The 21,246-nt window shown below is 40.8% G+C and overlaps 1 protein-coding gene across 2 annotated transcripts in view; it reads right to left on the bottom strand.

The window, feature by feature from the left end:
• The window catches only part of LOC145992237 (ankyrin repeat and SOCS box protein 6-like), a 97,210-nt gene that overhangs the window by 11,791 nt on the left and 64,173 nt on the right, over positions 1 to 21,246 (bottom strand). For both annotated transcript variants that reach the window (XM_083128577.1, XM_083128578.1), the window contains exon 2: positions 4,674 to 4,933. In XM_083128577.1, the coding sequence (XP_082984703.1) occupies positions 4,674 to 4,933 (260 nt within the window). The remainder of the gene's footprint in view (positions 1 to 4,673; positions 4,934 to 21,246) is intronic.

Here is a 21,246-nt window from a genome sequence, read left to right on the forward strand (position 1 = left end):
AGACTATATAGCATATGTTTACACACAAAAAGCATTAACTTGGTGTAATTTGGCTCACTCACAGCTGTTGTGGGTATTCACTACAAAAATTTAGATTCTACACTTTGTTTTATGTTATTTCTGGTTGTGAGTATGTATAATTCAACAGTGGTTGTCAGAATCGGAGAAACAATCAAGAAAATGTATTCAGTGTCATTTACCATGCCCTTTCCAATAATTTAATGTTATGATGTGCTCTTATTGAATTAAGCTGATATTTTCCCCTTGCAATTTCCTCCCCCTTTTTTATAAAACTTTAAAAATTATAATCCATCTAAATATGAGCACCTAGTGGTTTTGAGAGGTGAAACAGGAGATAAGACTTTTTTAACAATTACTGTTTATAAAACAGGGAATCATTCGAAAAGTGTGTGAAAAAAAATTATTAACAACAACCATGAAAATAAAAGTACAGATGTATGGAATTATTATGTATTATTCTTTAGCACAACAATTCACAACAATAAAGTACTTAAATTGCGAAAAATCCAAGTGATGTAAACAAGTACTTTTTTTAAAAAAGTTATGGTATCTTTTCTGTTGTCAAGGATAATATTTTAAATCCTAGTTTTAAAGCACCTATTGTGTGTTGCAATGTAATTGCTCAGGTTAAAATCAAAGTAAATGTACAATTTAATGTAATAACAGCACGTCCAACATAGAATTCCCCATGTATTTAAAAGGGAGAACCAATAGCGGCGATTGGGTGCCAAAACGGGAAGGGGGCAAGGACCGTTGACTTAATCTTGGTAGACAAGGTTTATCATTAAGAAGCCATAGTGCAGGGGCAAAAAGTGGGGGGAACTCCCCCCCCCCCGATCGCCGCCACTGGGGAGAACAGGTGCCTGTCTGAAGCGCAAGGACACAACTATAATACTGCCACCTACAGTTAGCAGGGAGAATCAAGTTTGATGTAGAAATACGTAATCCGAATATGTGTTGGCAACCCTGGGGGATAATCCACTTTATTTTTCTTTCGAGGGTGTAGCGGGAACTTTTATGACTTGGAACATAAATGTTGCACTTTTACTGTGTTTTTTAGTGTAATATAACTTGAAAATAAGAGGACAAATCACTAATATGAAAATCCCAGCTGTTCGCAACCCTTAATGCTGCAAAATGTCAAATCATTCACGAAATCGAAAGAACTGATGTTGGATAACACACACAATGGGCCAAATGGGGAGTCAGATTAACCAGGTAAGATTTTAACGTAAGTGCACTGTATTTACGATTAATTTTTCTTCCTATGTAGTAATCTATTTTACCACCAGTGTTTCTTTGCATTCTTATCTGTGATGCTACTAAGAACTTGCAATGTTTGCACCTGCCGCTTTAACAACTGGCAAGTGCTTGAAATCGACTTGCAACTGTTTTTAAGGGAACATTGATGTTTGACAAATCTTGCATCATTTATACAAAGGCTGGGACCAGGAGGTAAAAACGGCAGACGTTGTGGTCACTGGAAACAACTGAAAACAGGTAAATGGGATACGAGATAAATTTTCTTAACTGGATTTTCTCAGTACCGTATTCCTAGTTATAAGAAGGGGGGGGAGGGAGTGACATATAGGCTTGCTCAAGGCGACATGATGGTTCTTGTGAAGTTGGCGCACAGCGCCGACGAGAAATGCTTCGGAGATAGAGATGACGGTCGTTGCCCCGAATCAATAATCATGATTCGCTCATTACCGCCAACCTCTGTGTTTTCGTCTTCTAGCTTCCGGGCTGTCGCTCAGGTCAGGTTCCGTAAATTGCTGAAAGCGTCGAGACGCTCTCCTGTTTTTATACATTATGTTTGTATAAGAGATTTCTAACGATTTCAAGTCTTTCTTATGAGGCATTTATTTCTAATAGGAATGATATCTTGACGAGAACTTGGCATACTTTTAGTCTCGTCTCGATTTGTAAACACACCCTTCTCAGTCTCGAAATACAAATTTCTGTCTCGATTCGAGTCTCGAAATATATACATACACTGGCGTACGATATATTTGGAGCTTTTTACTATTAAAATTGTTTTCGAAGACAAAATTGTAATCGGAGGTCATCTCAGGGGGGAGGCGGGATTGCACTTGCACCTCTCATTTTTTTCAAGTTCTTAACGGATATTCATTTGAAAAGTTTGATACTCTCAAAATTTCTGGAGGGGCTGTAGCCCCATCAGCTCCCCCCTCCCTGCGTACGCCAGTGATAGTGTATAAACGAATACAGCTTGTCACAGCACAAACTTTCGCAACGGTCAGACGGTCCTATCCCCTTTTGGCGCCGTCACTGCTGACGAAGTAGCATGGTAGCCTAAAGTAAACTTGGTTTAGGAAATTTTTTTCACATTTCATTGATTGATATGAATTAAAATAGATTTAGTGCACAATTCATATCAAGAGATGTTGATATTGATCAGTGGCGTGCCCAGATTTTCGAAAAGGGGGTTACGTAAATTTGTTTTTAAAAGCCAGCCCTCATTTTGTCATTTTCCTGGCTTTGACAAGGGGGGTTATGACCACCCCCTTGGGCACGCCACTGATATTGTCTCACAAATATTCCTTCGTGTAAATGCGCGTGGGGACTGGAAAAAGGACGAGGAATAGTTTCACTTGAATTCTGAACCGACGTCATATAAATTATACATTTCTAAGCGTGATAATGTCTATATTAGGCAAGCATTGGCTTATTCATGGCTCGCGATACTTTGAAAACAAGTCAGGGTAAATAAACAAAGAATAATGATGTATACGATACCTGGCATAACTTCCGATGTCATTGATCTTGCACAACAACTTTATCCTAACTTACTAGCTCAAATGAGAAGCTCTACGAGACTGAAAATTTTCAATGCATCAGGTTATGGTTTTGCTACGTCATAATCTGTGTACATTGCCCCCGATCAAATCAAACCGTAACATACATGACAAGCACAGAAATAGAGTTCGATATTGTTTCTGTGAGGCATAATATTTTGATTCTGAATGCAATGACCTTTTTGTGATTGTTTCCCGACATTCCTAAGACTGCACTGCATGCAAAGGTACAAGTGAAGTGGCGACACAGGATCATAGTTGATAACACAAAGAATTAACGCTTTAAAAACAATCGGTTGCTGCTTTAATTCGTCTTTTATTGCTTTAGGCGACAGAGTGGTAAACGTTTTATCATCTTTTCGCACACGTTTAATGTTCAAAAAGCTTTGTGACAAGGCAGTGACCGATTCAATGCCAGCAGTTAGATCAAATCGTGGTGAGTTTGAATGAGACAGCAATAGCACTGTCGTACGTAGGGAGGAGCTGATGGGGCTACAATGGTTTCGGCGGCAAATATATTATTGACGGGCTAATTTGGAATTATTAAACTAACACAGAGCGAAACAGACTTCGAATCTGTTGCTTACACAGTTGCTTCAAAAACACTACAATCTGCCCCGAAAATCTTTGGAGCAACGGCGCGCACAGCGGCTGAGAAGGGGAGGGTGTCGAGCTAGTGGGCAGAGCGAAGCAGTACACGCTGCTGCGAAGGCTGGTAACTGCAGTCGCTTTCCTCCCCTCAACACAATCCCATTCCCTCTCACGTGTTCATTGGTGGAGCCGTCTCCCGTCACTACTTGCGCAGAGACTTGTTTCCGTTCGCTTGCTTCAGAGAAAGATGGGACAGGGTCATAGGCGGAGCTCTGGAGGGGCCAGGAGGTACCTGGCCCCCCAACTTAAAGAACACATGATTAAGTTAGTTTGGCATGATGGCATGTGCGGTAATTGCGCCTCAATAGCGGGCCTTAGACGATTTGATTGATGTGTACAGTTTGAAGAAAGAAAGACGTAAAATGACTTTGTGTTGAGTCAACAGTTACTGCTGAGTCATCAAAAGAACTTTTCAGTTTAATTTTTCTAAAATTTCTGAAGCTTACTATTGTACCGTAAGTTTTTTCAAGAATTATGAGTATTGTATCAATAAACAAATAATGAAATGCAAAATGCAATAATCGTACTGTTTTGCTTCTTTTAAAACTGACAACCAATATACTAATTAATGTTTGTTTACTTAAGCGAGGAAATTTAACATTTTTCAAATCTAAAAGACTTAAAACTCGGTGTTTTAAATTATTTTTTTTTTATTTCCGGGGAAAGGCCTCCGGACCCCTTATAAACTAGGGGATATTCAATAACCCTCAGGTACATCATATGCTTCTCCCACAGTCTGCCCCCCCCCCCCCCAAAGCAAAAGCTCAAACTCCGCCCATGGACAGGATATGGTTAACTTGGTTCGCAATTACGGATATGAGTGGCGTATTCTGAAAATTTGACCTCATTTACCGCAAGAATTCGCAAATTGTATGTTAAGTATGAACACTGCATGAAAAATTAGCAATTTATTAAAATGTTGATTTTAAAAATAAACATCTGTCAGTGCTACAGTCTGTAAATATTATCACGTTTCGAAAATCCAGTGGGGGCATCTGCCTCCCTTTGTCCCACCCTGTGGGCGTCCATTGTTCCGACTTTACTTTTCTATATTGTTTTTTATCTGAACTCTAGATCCATTTTGTCGGGGACTGTACAGTCATACGCAATAAAAATCAGGTGGATACGCAGTTGTATCGTCAATGTCATCATAGATACCGCCAATGAACCCGTTCCATTTACCTTGATACGTGGCAGGCTCCTTATCAGCGAACTGCATCAACCTCTCAGCACAGGGCAGGATGTTCTGGTTGTTGGGAGCCGAAAACACGAAGGCCTGCCCAATGGTTGCTCGCGACGATGACTTCACGTGTCCAAGCATGCACGCTCGCTGACTGACCGTCTGTCCGTCCGATTGCGGTCGACATCGAAGGGGCGTCGTCGGTCTCAGCTCCAGTTCAAGGCGTAGAAGCTGGAGGGTGCTGAACATGCTGCTCCCATCCCTAGAAAAGAAGAAAACAAAAGAGTAAGTCGTTGTTGGTGTTTCATTTAGTTAGTTCATGATATTGACATTGGAACTTTCAGATTGTGTTTTCAGTATTTCTAGGGTGATATCCTCCACTGGTGGTTAATTTTTGGCACCTGGTTGGTGGGTGTGGATTATGTATTTATACGGTGCTTCAAGAGTAGTTACTGGAATTTCGCACCGACTGGAAATTTTTCAACGAACACACATACTATTTCTATTCCAGAGGGGGCGGCGCCAGGGATTGCGATTATAGTGTCATATTATGCCATGTGGTCACATTGAGCACCGAATGATAGATATTGAAGTGAGGCCGCTGTTCTTGCCTCTCCCTGGGGGGGGGGGGGGATCCTCAGGTAGTCCATGTATGTCATTGGCATCCCTTGAACAAGCTTGTTCCTTTCAAATTCTAAACATGTCATTCTTGTGCTAAAATCAAGCAAAAATGAAACAAGTCGCTGGTATTCTTCAGTTTCATTGACATATTAACATAGATGCCTACTAAAACTTTATTAGTATTTGATTTAGTAGGTATGCATGTTTCATTTCTTTCTTTATTTTCAACATCGCATCAGTAGCGGCTTCTTCCTATTCGCACATTTGCACGTGCACACCCAAGTAAATCTGCAATGCAATTAATTTTTATTACACTTATTCACTGGAAACTATCTCCTTCAAAATATCAAACGTTCCGAATCCCAATCGCCCTATCGGCTTCGCATTACCAGCGCCTGTCGCTGAGATACGTTCGCTCGGAACACAAGTCGCCTGGTGCTCGTTGGCCGCTGTTTGCAGCACGCAAGAAAAGAGAAGGGATTTGCTGTTATAGATCGCGGTATTATGGACTTCACGCACACTGCTAGCGTTGTGTTCACGATACAGCAGTGTTGCAATCCCTTTCCATTCGAGATCGATTAGCGGAGTCTAGGCAACCCCCACATCGTCGTAAATCGAGGGATTTTTTTCGAAAAGGGAATTTCTACGGTATCTTCGGCAACACTGTTCCAAGCATGACAGGGGCAAGAAAGACGAAAGGGTGGGGGCCAACTGAAAGCGAAACGCGTGCTATAGACAATGTCTTGCATTGTCTTTGCTTAAGTCCCTCTCACACGGAACTGGATATCTAGTAGGAATGCCCTAGTTGGCGCTGAACTGACTTTCTAGGTAGAAATCATGGCCGCCTGGCTGACTGCTTGACTGGTTTTGACGAATAGGACATGTTCTAATTGCTACTGACTTTCTTCGACTAGATTCTGTGGAACAGCCAATCAGAGCAAAGTTTGGCCATGTGAAGATAATCTGTGAGTTTGCAAAGTAGCGTTTAACAGTAAACTGTACATAGTGAAAGCAGAGACGTAATATTTAACGTTGTTCAATTTTTGGAGGGCAGCGACTGCAATAATAATAATACGGATACGGCGGAAGGGAAAGGAAAAGTTTGAAGTACGAAGATGGCAGTGTGAAGTGGGTGGAGTCGTGAGTACTGTTATTTTCTTTAATATTTATTATTCTCTTGATTTCGCTTGCATCTGTCGGTCATTAGAAGTAAACAACTGCTAGATAAATTACAACTGATTTTCTGCATGTGGTCGTTGGATCTGCTACCTTGTTTGCAGGAGTGGCTCGAGATAAAAGTTTCACCCGAGCGAGGTAGAATTTTGGCGGCCCCTACTTTCCACCTTCTTCCAATATAAATCATAACCATGTTATATATTTACGGTTGTAATGACGAAAAATAATAGCCATATTTTAAAAATACTTTAATACTGTTCAAGAACACGTTTATTGTAGGTATGTGTTTAATTAATACCTACATAATGACATCAAAACAACAAAAATCTCCTAGTTTAAACTGCTTCATGATTTTGCAATATACTTATTAAGTTATTCAGCAGTAACTTCAATTAATTCTTGTCAACAATGAATCCAACTCTTTTTAGAACAAATAGACACGGACACGGTGGAGGCACATAGTGGTTCGGATCCCACTTTAAACTGTAGGTCGTCTCTACTTGCTTTTCTGTGCATAAAGTGGAGCTTAAAAAAATAACTCAAACAAAGAAACAAATAGCCACGGTTAGGATTTGCCTCTAATCAAGGAGGATCCTCGATTTGGCGCCCCGGATAATTGCCTGGCCCTGCTTGTTTGATGTATCCAAATGTTGCTCACTATTATCAGTGGAGCGAAGGAGACAATTTTTACTAAATATTTTGCAATCGACAATAATATTGAATATTGTAGATCGGTATTTCTATTTTAATACAGATTTTGTCAGGTTATCGCGTGTTGAATTATCTATACCCAATAACATCGCTCTTCTCGTGATCGACGGAAAATTCACCGAAGTATTTCCAATTTATATATATTAATATTTTTGATATTTTTCATGAAATAAAATTCTCTCATAGCCTCATTTTCAGTGAAAGGTGGTTATAACTTGGGTTGCCAATACATTTAGCAGCATTATGCACGCAAAAACGGGTGCGAGTGTTTGAGAGGGTTGGTAACACTTCTTCTAGACACGAGTCTGAAGTGCACACTCATAAAGTCAGACCACGAGCCGCCACTGCATCGCATCCCCCAAAATTTCATCCTGCAGCCCCTCAACATATCTAGATGACTAATCCTGGCGCTGCCGCTGTATTCCAGGGAGACGGACCGGCGGTATGTCTGGGAAGGGTGGTTAGGTTGTCTTTTCTACCTCTTGGGTTAATCTCATGATGAACAGCTGGAATACATGAGGGGATAAATACAATGATATATCAATGCCTTGCCCAGAGTTCAAACCTGGGATCTCTGACCATGACTCCTATGATGACTGCAAAACAAGGAGTAAAAGAAAAGGTGATACAGTGTCAAAGTCACCTGAAAAGTCAATTCAGGATTGTGGGAATTTCTGTGCTCGTATCGGCATTTCACAACTGGTGATATATATTTTTTAATTGCATCATTCGTTGTCATTTTTTTAAACGAACCAGTAGCAAGTATACCTTGTGAGTTTATAAGGTAGATTAATTCGGAGCATCTCCACCTGACTGCACGAATCTAGCCAGCGAGCCTAGTAGGCGCGTAGAGTTTGAACAAGAGGGTTAGCGATAGGTACTACGTTGAGATGACGTCATCGGCTCGCTTGTTGATTGGTGGCGCTAGGAGTAATGACTCGCTCCCAGGCTGCAAATGCATAACAGCCAGAAAATAATCCAACTCTAAAAAGTATGAATATTGGCGTTGTGAAACAGACATATGCACTGCTTTGTTTCAAAAAATCTGTTTCCGTTGACTTCTGAAGCGACTTTGAACACAAGTTCAAGAATGATGGAATAACCACGAACGCAGTAAACGCGAAAATATTGAGCGCGACCCGGAAATAACAACACCCGCGAAAGGATAGATTGAATTATGTTATTTTACGTTGCTTTTCTGCCACTTTAGGCTAATCGCAACGATGAGTGTAGATATGATGTAGGGACATTCACAAAGAACACCCTATGCCCAGACCGGGAATTCGAACCCGTGGACCCTGGCGTCGTAGCGCGCTGTGTTAACCATTCCACTACGGAGGTCGGAACAGTTTGTGTTTAGCCAGACGCAAGGACGCCGATCTTTCAACGCGGTGAGCTGAGAAAACAGAGGTCTGTGCGCTGGATGGTCGTAGGAGGAGGGGAAAAACTTAATACTCCCTCTGTCCCATAATTATTGTCCGGTACACCTTTGTTTGTTGTCTCAAAATAATTGCCCGATATTCAAACTGTGACATTGGTGTATACAGAAGAAGAACATGAAACAAGGGAATGAGTCATACAACTTAACTACTCAAGGATCAGTACAAATTGTGCTTTCCATCTGCCTCTTCGTCTGTCATTTCTGTACTGCCATTTTGGCATACCGGACTATAATTATGGGACAGAGGGAGTATTACGCTTATGGGAGTATTCTTTTACTTGTTCTCTTGGGAACCGAAAGCCGTAACTTCAAGTTGAAGTTGTTCATTGGAATCTGAAAACTCTTATCATATTTTTCAAACATCGGTCCAGCTTTATAATCAACTTGCAACATGGGGAGAAATTCAGTGGGGTTTCTTTTTAGTAGCAGTGTCCATTCCGACGATATTGAAAATAAATGGACACCTGGTGAGAAACTTTCACTCTTCGCCTTAATGCGAAAGGAGAAACAGCAAGAATTAAGAGCATAGACACTTTGAACAGAAAGGGTTAAGGAAAGGAAGTTGTCCCCCGCCTCTCATATTTCCGGCACGTTGTCAGATTGACAATGTAATTCAATCCCGTGGCGAGAGCGCACGAAATTGGCTATCTTGCGATCGCAATGTGACAGGTCCACGGCCAAAGATGGTGCGCGCACGTGCTTCCGATTAGCCAATCTCGCCTAAAAGGCAGGATGTTGCGAGAAACACCAAGAGGCAGATGGGCTCGGGTTGCGGTCAACCACGGTTACGTCCCTCCCTAAGTCTATTTCAAGCACCACGAGGCAGACAACACGCGAGCCAGAGGTTAACAGTTTTTAAATTTGGAACAGGTGTGAATATATGCACGGTGTTCAACACACGCACACGCGAACATCCAATATGTTGACAGCTGTTTCAGCACCGCTCGCAAGAAAAGGATTCACATACAACCATGTAATAGAATTGGTAGGATTTAAATTATATCCGCCACATTCGGTTAGACAGCTGTTGCGCTAGAAATATCGAGCGTATGATAGAGCCATATCACTGAACTAAGCATGGGCAGAAATGTCTGCAGGGGGATCAGGCTATTGATAAAACTTTTGGCACACTATCATTATCATGACTGTAATTATACAAAAATCACTATTAAAGCTAATAAAAATAAAAGAATTTATTTAAAATGTATTATTGTTGTCCTGTCTTTAGGGAGACTCTTCCATTTGATCCACCAGATGAATGAATATCTAACAATAGTGTTGCTCATTATTTTCTTTTACATTTCATAGGCTTAGACCCGCGACTCCTGTGCACCGTACCCCTGCGAGTAGGGTAGGGGGAGAGTGGACCATGCTTCCTTATGGCCCGAGGTGGAGGAAGAAGGGAAAGCTGCGCGGGGACTTTTCGTCCCAAGGTTTTTTTCCCTTGTGGTCGTTCTACACACCTCGTTCAAGAAAAACTTTACAAGTCAGGAGGAAATTTTAGTCAAAAAGTGTATGTTGTGTGATCTCTCACATAAAACTAGTTTTTGAAAATTTTGGAACCATTTAAATGGCAGAATATGATAATAAAACCTGGTTCCTCTGTTTGATACTCATTTTTTCTAACGCAGTTTTTGCTTTGTTTGTTCTGTTCAAATACTAACCGAACTTTATTTCTGTTATTAACTATAAAAATAACAACTATAAAGATAACAAGTTTCTGCTTTTTTGTAACTTGGACGATTCCACTTTCCAGCGGGGGGGGGGGGGGTCGACCGACCGGTTCGAACCCCTCCCCGTTCGTCGCCGCGACTACAGTAGAGTTGTGAGATTGAATTTTATGAATTATAAACATGCGGTCAATATATCCATGGAAATGAGCTGAGCTGAGTGAAGAATTAATCAAAACTTAAGAGGTCGTAGTGCGGGAGTGGCAAAAGTTGGAGGGGGGCAACTGTCTCCAACGCCCCCCCCCCCCCGAATCGCCGCTACTCCGTAAAAGTAATATTTCTGTATTTCTCAACGATTTAAACTACACAGACAATCCATTTGTCTATTAAATAAATTCTAGCATCGTTTTATCCCAATCTGAACTGGACCCTGGCCTGCTAATTTTATTTATCTTACTGAAACTGAAGAGGTTTTAGTGTTCCCATTTGTCCGCCTTCTTGTTAGTGTCGCTACTGTAATTATTTTGTCCATTTCTTTTTGTTTGAAAAAAAAAAAACTGCAAAACTTTTCCAATTTCCCAATCGGATCATTATCTAATCACAGTAATGGCTAACCTGGCCAAGTACATTAGGAAAATCGAGAATTCAGTGGTCTTTTTTTCCTTTCTTCTTTCGGACTTCTAGTGCCATTAACCGAAGGACATGGGAAGTCATTCTCCTGAAACTTCGACTTCCTGTCTACGAGCTACGAAGTACTACGCCCTCTTAAAAACCTCTTTTGCTATTTTTATTAAACCCTCTTGGGCGAAATCGTTAGGTTGCAACTGCAGAACTCAATCATCTCATTAATCAGAAAAACAGTGGGTTCGCATCGCTGGCACGTTGCCAACTGAACCACGCGGGCAGTGCCCTCTGTGGAGCGGTTCTTTTCTGTCACAGAGAAGCTTTCGTTCGCAATCGAGCGTGATGTGCTGCCATCTGCACGTCAGAAGAATAACTATCATAACAAGACGGATTAGATGTGGATGCAATAAAAAAAACCCATGTAATATAAAACAGGAAGAACAATGCTTAACAAGTTTGGAACAAACGATCGAAGTTTTATGTGACGTGAGCATGTGTTTTCTTTCTGTCTTCTTCCAACGTTGGCAGAATCTCTAAACAAGCTCGAGTGGTAATCTGTTGAGGCGGTACGTGAAGAGGGTGTAATGATGTTCCAGATTTACTAAGACGGTATTGCTGTTACGACTTACGAGAAGATATGTCTACCGGTTGAGGGCACAGTGGCGTGCTCAAGAGGGGGTTGGTGGGGGTTATAACCCCCCCCCCCTTTGGCACAGTATTCCTTCAAAATGAACGTCAAAGGTAGGAAAATGAGAGCTTATTACCAAGAGAAAGTATGCATAACCCCTCCCTTTCGAAAATCCTGGGCACGCCACTGTGAGGACATGTACGTATACCGTTATATTAAAAAATATAGTGCTCCCCTGTGCTTAGCACCACGCCATGAAGGCGTATAGGGGGTGTGGGGGTAACGCCCCACTTTCTTGATCTTAAAAAATATACACGTGCAAATTCATTAAATTCTCAACCATGGAAAATTCCTTGGAATACTTGAAAAATATAGCATTTATTTATTTATTTGAGGACATTCTCAGAATACAGCAGAAACCATTTTAAACAGGAAAGAAACAACATTGAAACAGTAAGCTAAAATAAAATTTAATAATATAAAACAAAACAGTGCCAAGATTAAAACAGAGCTTAGTTTCACAACAGCTTTACTCATGCACATTTTTTTTGTAGGTTGCTGATAAAAAAAAAAAATAACAACTGATGATATCTATTTGGTCTGAGATGTTGTCAAACTTATTATGATATAATATATTGATACTTTACATATATAAACACGGGAGACGGAAACGTAGAGAACAGACACTTCTGTAGCTTTTCGAAGGTTCGTAGCGTCGATAAGAGTTCTCAACGAGCAAAAATACGAAAAGTTGTTTATCTTGAACATAATCATCATGCTCAACCGACCCAAATCACGATGTAGCACAAAAAGGGTTCAAATTCACGGGCATGACTGTTTTTGTTTGTTCCTTCATCATTTTCATTTAAACATCTTTCATCATCGTTGCAATTATCCAAAATAGGTGAAAATATGACGCATAAGTAACAAAAGCACGGAAATTATGCACATTTCTGTATGAATTATTACCTGAACGAACATACAATAGATATGAAGTTAGATTTGATACAAAAAATACACACACATCCGCTTGGATCTATCATCAAATTAACGTAAGTCGTTGTTTCAAAATTAAATTAGTTGCTAATTGACTACAACATTCATTATCTTAAAAAGCCAACAAAGTTTCAGGCGGGAGGAAAATATTAGCTGGCTGAACTTCGTCGTAAATTGAAATTCATGAATTGTGCACAAACTCAAGTAATTAACCGGAGAAATTGTGTGTACATAATTTGTTAAGGAATTTCAATTTCTTATGGTCGTGAAGCCAGATCAGTGCTAGACCTGCACGGGAATTTGTACGGTAACACCAGCCGTTCACGGAACGGAACGTAGTCGAGTTGAAACGAGGTTGAATGTTTCCTCAATGCAGCACGAACGAGAATTTTGTACCAAAAAGCGGAGGAGGCTGTTTCGAGAAAACAGAGAAAAAGTTTACTTGCTTCTTTTGTTATCTTTTTTTAACATTATAAGAAACTGGCAATTCCCGATTGGCGAGAAGATTTTCTTTTGAAGAGCTAGCGAATGTTGTTGTGCAAGTCTAAATTCTGGTAAAAGGGATAACGTGTGTGCTATGAAGTGAAATGAACTTAGGAACAGTAAGCATATATCACTCATATAGAGGCATCCGTCGAATTAATGTAATCTCAGCTGTTACCTGTTTCTTTGCACACGGGTAGTGCTTCAATGTTTGATATTTTTTAAACTTTTCTTAGGTACATTTTAAATCTTTGACTTACTAAAGTCTCCACAGGAAAGACACACACAAACACGCAGTGCTAAATCATATCCTACTTACGCCAATAAACACAATTGCCGACCTCCGCGAAGGAGTGATTAGGACAGCGCGCTAGGACGCTAGGGGTACCGGGTTCGAATCCGGCCTGGGCATGGGTGCTCTTTGTGATTGTCACTTTGTAATCACGAAGGTCCGGCTTCGATGCCCGGTGGAGACACATAGTGGTCCCAGTCCCGATTAGCCTTTCTGCGCATAAAGTGGACTTAAAAACAAACTCAATCAACTTACTGCAGCATATGGATAATGAGTATTATAAAGCCACGACACTTACTGGTAATTAAGCTACCATAACTATCTTGAGCAGTAAAGGGGGGCCGTTACCCCCACCGGAAAATGCATATCACCCTAAAATTATATATTTCACACGTAATTTGCAAAGTGCAGAAGTTTGGGGGGGGGGGTCCTTGCTGTTCCTGGAAAAATAATCGATCAGGAATTGATCAACCAAAACACATGGTTTTGTTTACACTTACTTCAGCCTTATCTTGAACGGATAATAACGGACGATATTGCTATCATGCAACTTTTTGTTTTAGTAAGATTCAGTTATACACATGTGTTTGAATGGCTACTATTTCACTGAATTTTGGTGAAGGAGGCAAAAACAAATAACCCAGAAACTTAGCTTTCCAAAAATTCATGTTAGGTCTGTTTCTCGGAAGAAGTCAGTGGTCATTTTCTAAAAGAAGGCAAAACAAGTTACCTGCAGCAGGAAGACAAAGATGATCGGTTGTTTCAGCTCCAAAAAAATTGAAGTAGCGACGGACACCACGTCCAACAGAACCTTGAGAGGTGACGCCACACCGACATCTGGAGTTGAACTAACACAAAGCTTACAGCTGCAGCCACCCTCCTAAAAACCTTTCCACTCATCAACCGAAGTCTTCCTTTGAGTTCCCCTGCACATTGGGTTGCAGTTCTTCAACCAGTCGTTCGCCACGAGCTGTCCAAAAGTGGGGGGAAGAGGGGCAGAGGTTTCGGGGTGGATGACATAAGACCCTTCCAGGCAGGTTTTTGGCGGACAAAGGAAGGCTGAGGGCACCCGCCACCGGGGGAAGTGACAAGGATAGATGTAGTATAATAGAAACAATACTTCGCATTTTCTGCCTTGAAGTTTCTTATCACCGGAATCACACTAGAAAGGTGGGTTACCTTACTGATTAGCACACAGGCAGGGGCCAGGGGGGCTCATCAACCTTAAATGATTTCGCACCCTGACGCAGAAGACACATATTTATGGTTTCATTTTATTTATTTTTCCAATTTCCATGATTTCTCTGAGTTGTTGTACTCCAAAACCTATCGGCTGTGTTTTTTGATTTTATAATTTCACTGGAAGTCAGCGTTTTAGAAAGCCCCTTCCTTCCCGCCTAAAGGACAGGGTTATCTATTGCCGGTGGCGGAGCAAGAATCACACACATAGCCAGGGGGATATTGAGAGAGAGAGAGAGAAAAATATAGACTGGCTGAGAAATGAAAAGAGAGAAAGATGTGGAAAAACAAAAAAGGAAGAAATAAACCGATAAAGGAACAGCGAATAAAACACATTTTGAGAGAAAGGAAAATGGAATTGGGAAAGATACGGGATGAAGATAAGAGAGATGGAAATTTGGATTGTCCTAAGATCCTTAGGAAAATATTTGGACCTAAAAGGGATGAGGAAACAGGTGACTGGAGAAGGTTACATAATTTAGAACTACATAATTTGTATTCATGTCCAGATATTATTAGAATAATTAAATCAAGAAGACTTAGGTGGGCAGGCCATGTGGCACGAATGGGAGAGGAAAGAGGAGTTTACAGGATTCTTGTTGGAAAACCTGATGGTAAGAGACCTGTAGGAAGGCCAAGACGAAGATGGAGGGACAACGTTGAGATGGACCTAAAGGAAATCTTTAGGGATGGAAAAGAGTATATAGATCTTGCTCAAGATAAGGACAGATGGAAGGCCTGTGTTGCTGCAGCCATGAACCTTCGGGTTTAAGAAGGCTAGAGAGTTAGTTAGTTAGTCAACTTCACCTTATGCACATAAATACTAATCGGGACTGAATGTACAGTTTAAAGTAGGAACGAACCCGGGACCTCTTGAATAAAAGTCGATGACGTTACCGCTCCGTTGACTCCATCGTAGCCCAAAAAGAGAGAGAAATATGGAAACAGAAAGAGGAGATGAAGAGAAGAAAGAGAGGTAAATAAACAGAGGAACAGAGGACATAAAGAGAAAGATTGAAAAGAAATAATGGGGAAAATAAGGAAAGGAGGAGACAAAATAAAGAAATAAAGGAGATAAAGAGAAGAAAGAGGGACAGGAGAAAGGGAGATAAATTAAAATGGAGGAGGATTGAAGAAATGTAGAAACAAAAGAGGGAGAGAAGGGGGGGGGGATAAAAGAACAAGAGAATATTTGCAGTCCATGACCACCGAAATGAGTTCTTGAGACAACACAGCTCCAGCACGGACTTCAACATTCTAAAAAATACTTTTTCATGTTGAATATGTAACTGAATGTTGGACAGACTTTTGATTAAATTGTGTCTGGTCATTCACCCCGCTATGTATATTTTCCACAGAGGGAGCAGTAGCCTAAAAATATACAAGAACAGTCAAACACCAATAGCACGATTGGATTTCACTTCGTCAGTTTACATACTCTCGACCTAACAATTCACACCTGACGAACACGTGTATCCGCTTCCCCAAGAATGAGCTTCCGAAAACCCAACTGAATTAGCTACCGAAGAGAACGATAACTTTTAACGACACACAACCCCCTTCCCTTCAACCTCCTGGCGTCGCATTCAAAACCCAAAGGCAGCTTCTTGGACTAAAGAAAAAAGAGGGAAGTGATGTATTATTTCGGTTGCCTGTAAGGAAGGGTCAACGACCTAGTAAAAAGGAGACTTTTTTTCCAACCCTCGTCGAGCTTCATAACATCCCCCCTTCACCCCTCGCCACCCTCGAATTCGAGGGCGGTCTACGACCAATCTGCCAAAGAAATTCTTAGAAGCAGTGTTGCCACCTGAAAGGAAATTTCCCTTTTTACAGGGATATTCTGACCGACTTTTAAGCGAAAAGGGAAAATCAATTAAAAATAGCAAAGTAAATTTGAAGATGTCAGACTCAATATTAGTTCAGACTATATTGGATTCCAGTTTCATGTCGATATTTTTTTGCTGTTACTTGTTATTTCCACTCCTTTTACTGTAAGCATTAGAGTGAGAAGATTTCGCTCGAGCGCCAAATACTTCGCAGGAACGACGCTAGATAGCGTGCGGAATCGTGAGCTTCTTCGCTCGAGCGAATAACGCTCGAAAAGGCAAAACGAGCAATATACACTCGAAGCCAAGTAGTACACATATAAAAGTAATTTGTCTTTGGTAGTGGGCCCTCAAATATAGATTGTGGGATGAAAGAAACTGTGAAATTGAAAGTTAAGTGAACATAGTCATCATCTCCATGTTAAAATGTAGTTTAGTCTATCCTACCAATACAGTGATATATGAAAATGAAACAGATGATTGTGGGCTGAAACTGTCAGGACGTATATTTTACATTTATGCACAGACAGAATTACAGATTGGAAATGATGGTCTTTGGTTTGAAGCCTCGCATCTTCGCTCGCGCATAGCCAAAGGGATAGAAATATGGCGGCGCTGCGCATTAAAGCTTGTTACTGATTTATTTATTTATGAAGTAATTGTTTATGTAGAGTTGTATCCTTCTAAGTAAACTTAAAAATTGCAATCTTGTGCTATGCAGAGACTCACAATCTTCAAAAGAGTTGTTACAATAGAAATATGAAGGTATGCTCTCCGCCATGATAGTATCTCATTTATGTCTGTCTACGATTAAAATGATATTCCATTGTAAACGGTCGAGTGTGGGAGTGTCGAACGAGTATTTTCATTATTTTTTTTCCTCTTGCACCTTACCTTTTTATTTCTTTCTTTATGGAATTGAATTTTACATGGCCGGTCGGTACAGAGGTTGTCTGTACAGGTTGTTTGACGATTTCTTTCAGTTGTTTAATCTATCATTGGCAGGCCCGTAGCCAGAATTTTATTTCGGGGGAGGCACGGGAGTCGCCAGAAATATTTGTAGACGATTGTAGATAAAAATTGATTAGTACAAATAATAATGACAATAATAATTATTGTTATCTTACAATAATAACTATTAGGTATAAGTTATTAAAAAAATACCAATTTCAATCCAAATTTATTGTTATTATTACATAAGTAGAGAGACTTTGCTACTCGAGCCACCGAATCAGTGAATATCTAACACCATGGGCGTCCGGAAGGTAGGGGCAACGGGGGCCCGGGGGCCCGTGGCCCCCTAAAAAATGAAAGTCAATCAAAACTTATGTATTTCACACATATAATTTCATTTTAGCCACAATAATATGTGTTAATTATTGCATGGACATCATAAATTCAAATTTAAGCAATTTTTTAGAGAACAACACTATTTTTGGAGAAAATGTGCCTTCCTTGCCCCTCCCTGGAAAAAATCCTGCGGACGTCAATGTCTAACACTATTTTTGTCCATTATTTTTCTTACATTTTGCACAGCTAGTGTACTGGAAATCATAGTTATCGTATTTTGTTATCAACTTTTACACAATCGTTCAAAAAAAGGCTTTAACAGTTAATAAAAAGGTAAAAAGGTAAAGTGTTCCCCTGTGTATAGCACCACGCCATGAAGGCGTATAGGGGGTGTGGGGGTAACGCCCCACACTTTCTTGATCCGGTCGTGAGTGGGGGTGATGTGATCAGCATCACGCCCCTGACCGCCTTTACCCCCCAGGGTTTCCCCCAGGTACCCATGTTATTCGACGCTGGGTGGGCGCCGGGGCCGCTTTCACCGTTAGAAAAGTTCCCGGATTTGAACCGGCCGGGGATCGAACCCGGGACCTTGAGCATGGTAGTCAGACGCGTTACCACCGCGGCCACCAGTTTAACAGTTAATGACAAATTTTACTCATAAAGTTTATATTCTGTGATCTCTCACAAAGAAATTGGAAGCTGTGGATCCAGTTATTCTTTGGATTAAATGGTAGAAAATAAATATATAACCTGATTCGTCTATTATACACTAAACGTTTTTCAATGAAATGCAGTTTTTACTGTAGTTATAACTTTATTTCTGTTATTAAAAATGAAATTAACATTTAAATTAGATATTTGTAGAATTTCGGGGAAGCTTCAGCCCCATTAGCCTTCCCCCTGGCTAGTTGCCTGCTCATTGGGTAAAACAAAAGGCATATACATGGCGATGGATGATTTGCTTGATAATACTTATTTATCGCACTGTACATTCGTCGTGCCCCGGTCAGAGTTCGAACCTGGAAGATCTGCCCCGGAAACAGGGGGCTGGAAGCATGCATGTGATTACTTTGTTCAAGATTTTCATACGAAGAAGGCGAAAGGGAAATTTTGTTATTTGAAAGGGGAAATTGTGATCTGAGAATGTGGCAACACTGCTTTGAAGCCAGAGTTCGCGCCGAGTCATAAACAAAAGAACGTTTCCCAGGTTTCCTGTCTCGATATTCAGCTGTTTATGGATGACACTATTTTTGCCTCGCTTTATAAAATCCTCCTTTTATACTAGTGAAGCCTGTTATATTTACAGCTGCGCTTTGGTGTGAAAAAGACCCGCCATAAAAGTACGAACTATGAACAACAATGTTGACGACTGAATCTGTTGAGTCTTCGCGATATTGTCGCACGGAATTTTGAAATCGGAGACAAACATTTTACCTGGGTTTCGCTTGTGAAGTTCTTTTGTGCTCTCCCGGTTTGCAAACCTTTGACTTTGCAAAAATGCAGAAAGGTACTTTTCGGCAATTCGTCAAACTAGGGCGGGTTCTTCAGGTGTTCTGAACTGAAGGGCATTCTCAACAAAAGACCGCCATGACGGTAGATCCTTGTTGCATGTAGGCAGGTGTTTTCAGCCAGACCGAACTTGGCTTGGTCCTTTTCGAAATTTTACAAAATTATCCCACAATATTGATCAATGCATTCACGGGCATCGTTAACTGGAGGGGGGGGGGGTAGTTGCGTTACTCCCAATAATATGGGAAAACGTTGGTGTATTCAAGGCCATCTCTAAATAGGTTGGGCCAGGGGCATACAGTATTCGCGGGGCCTATAACCGAGGTCGTATTTAGGGGGGGGGGGTACGGACCCCTCGGAAAACTTTAAAATATATACTTGTTTAGTATTTGTTGTATAATCGATGGTTATTAATTTCCTCTGAACTTATGGGAAGGCAAGTTATATTGGGATCATACGGCTTTGAAGGATAGTATCAAAGATTTATGCTTGCACACTACTATTTATGATAATGCATACAATGTCAAACTTCACTTTTCGCCAAGTGGATGTAACATCCTTTTTTGTTATTCAATAAATATTCGATTCTTCATCGATTTGACATTAATTTCCTTGTCAGGACAGTTGTATCATACAAATTATGCGGTTTTTAACTACAGTTACGCTAGATAATGAATACGTGCTGGTGCTGTTATAAAGGGTGCGAAATCCCGGGGGGGGACAGGGGGGAATTCCCCCAACAACGATTTTGTCCTGAGATTTACTCGCCACCAAACTTTTCCGGGGGGAGAGTTTTTTTCCTCACAACAAACAAACAATTAGTTTGGGAGTCGAATATTCTTTACTGAAATAACATAAAAAACATACACAAAGAACAGAAAACAAAGAGCCTCATCTATAAGGACACTGAACCCAGCAATGTCCAGAACACACAAGTTAGTCCGACTTGTTATTTCTTCTCCATTTCTCATCGCCTTTCGTCAGCTACACACAGTGGCGACGATTAGGGAGTGCGAGGGGTGCACCCTACTTTTTGCCGCTTTTGCCCCCGCACTATGGTAAATCTTATCTACAAAGGGAAATATACTGCCTTTGCCCCCCCCCCCCCCCGGTTTTGGAACCCAATCGCCGCAACTGTAAAGTATATAAATATATTAATAAAACACGTAATAGCATGTAGATGTGTTTTATATAGGAAACTATTATCTTTTTTATGTCTCTTAATTTTTGACCACCCTCCCTTTTAGTCACGCAAATCATTGTTCGTAGCATATTAAAATCTTCATTTGTAATTGAATTTTGAACGAAGGAGTCGATATATTATACCTACAAGTATATTGTATATTTTATAATATAATTCGATTAATATTGACACATACGTATTTATTTACAGATATATATATATATATAATTATATAATAGTGTGTGTGTGTGTGTATGTCTGTCTGCTCCTTCCCCCCCCCACCAATCAGCAGTGATTTCGCACCCTATATGTTATATCTCTATTGTTGGTTCAGATCCCCCTGAAATGTATTTCTAGATACGTGCCTGCCTATAACCAAATTTTTCATAGGTCTAAGAAATCAGAGATTTTTGTTGTGTAGCAGGAACTATATTCATTTTAACACTGCCAGACCGAATTTCTCATTTTCTTGTGCGAGTCCGAAGCTAGTATTTTGATAATAATAATAATTCATGGCTCAACAGCCCTCGAAGGGCCTTGGCCTATCTCCCGACTACCAGTCTCCCTCGCACAATCCTACCTAGAGGTGTGGAGTTTTTCAACCGGTAATGGTGTGACGTGGGGTCAGCACGTCGAACCCCCAGCCGGTATAGATTTCCGAGACCGGATTACGCTACTCGCTCGTAGCTCCCCGATTTCCTCACGATGGGGGTTGCCACCAGTCCTATACACAGGCCGAGAACCCAGAGACTGAACCCAGGCGGACTCGAACCCATGCCGTCCCGCAAAGCACAGCGCCTTAGACCGCACGGCCACGGAGGACAGCTATTTTCATGCTGTGTGTAATTATTATGCACACGGCCTGTGTAATACAATTTTTTATATT

The sequence above is a fragment of the Lepisma saccharinum genome, chromosome 9 (genome assembly GCF_977018435.1).
Source record: "Lepisma saccharinum chromosome 9, izLepSacc3.1, whole genome shotgun sequence".
NCBI lineage: Eukaryota > Metazoa > Arthropoda > Insecta > Zygentoma > Lepismatidae > Lepisma > Lepisma saccharinum.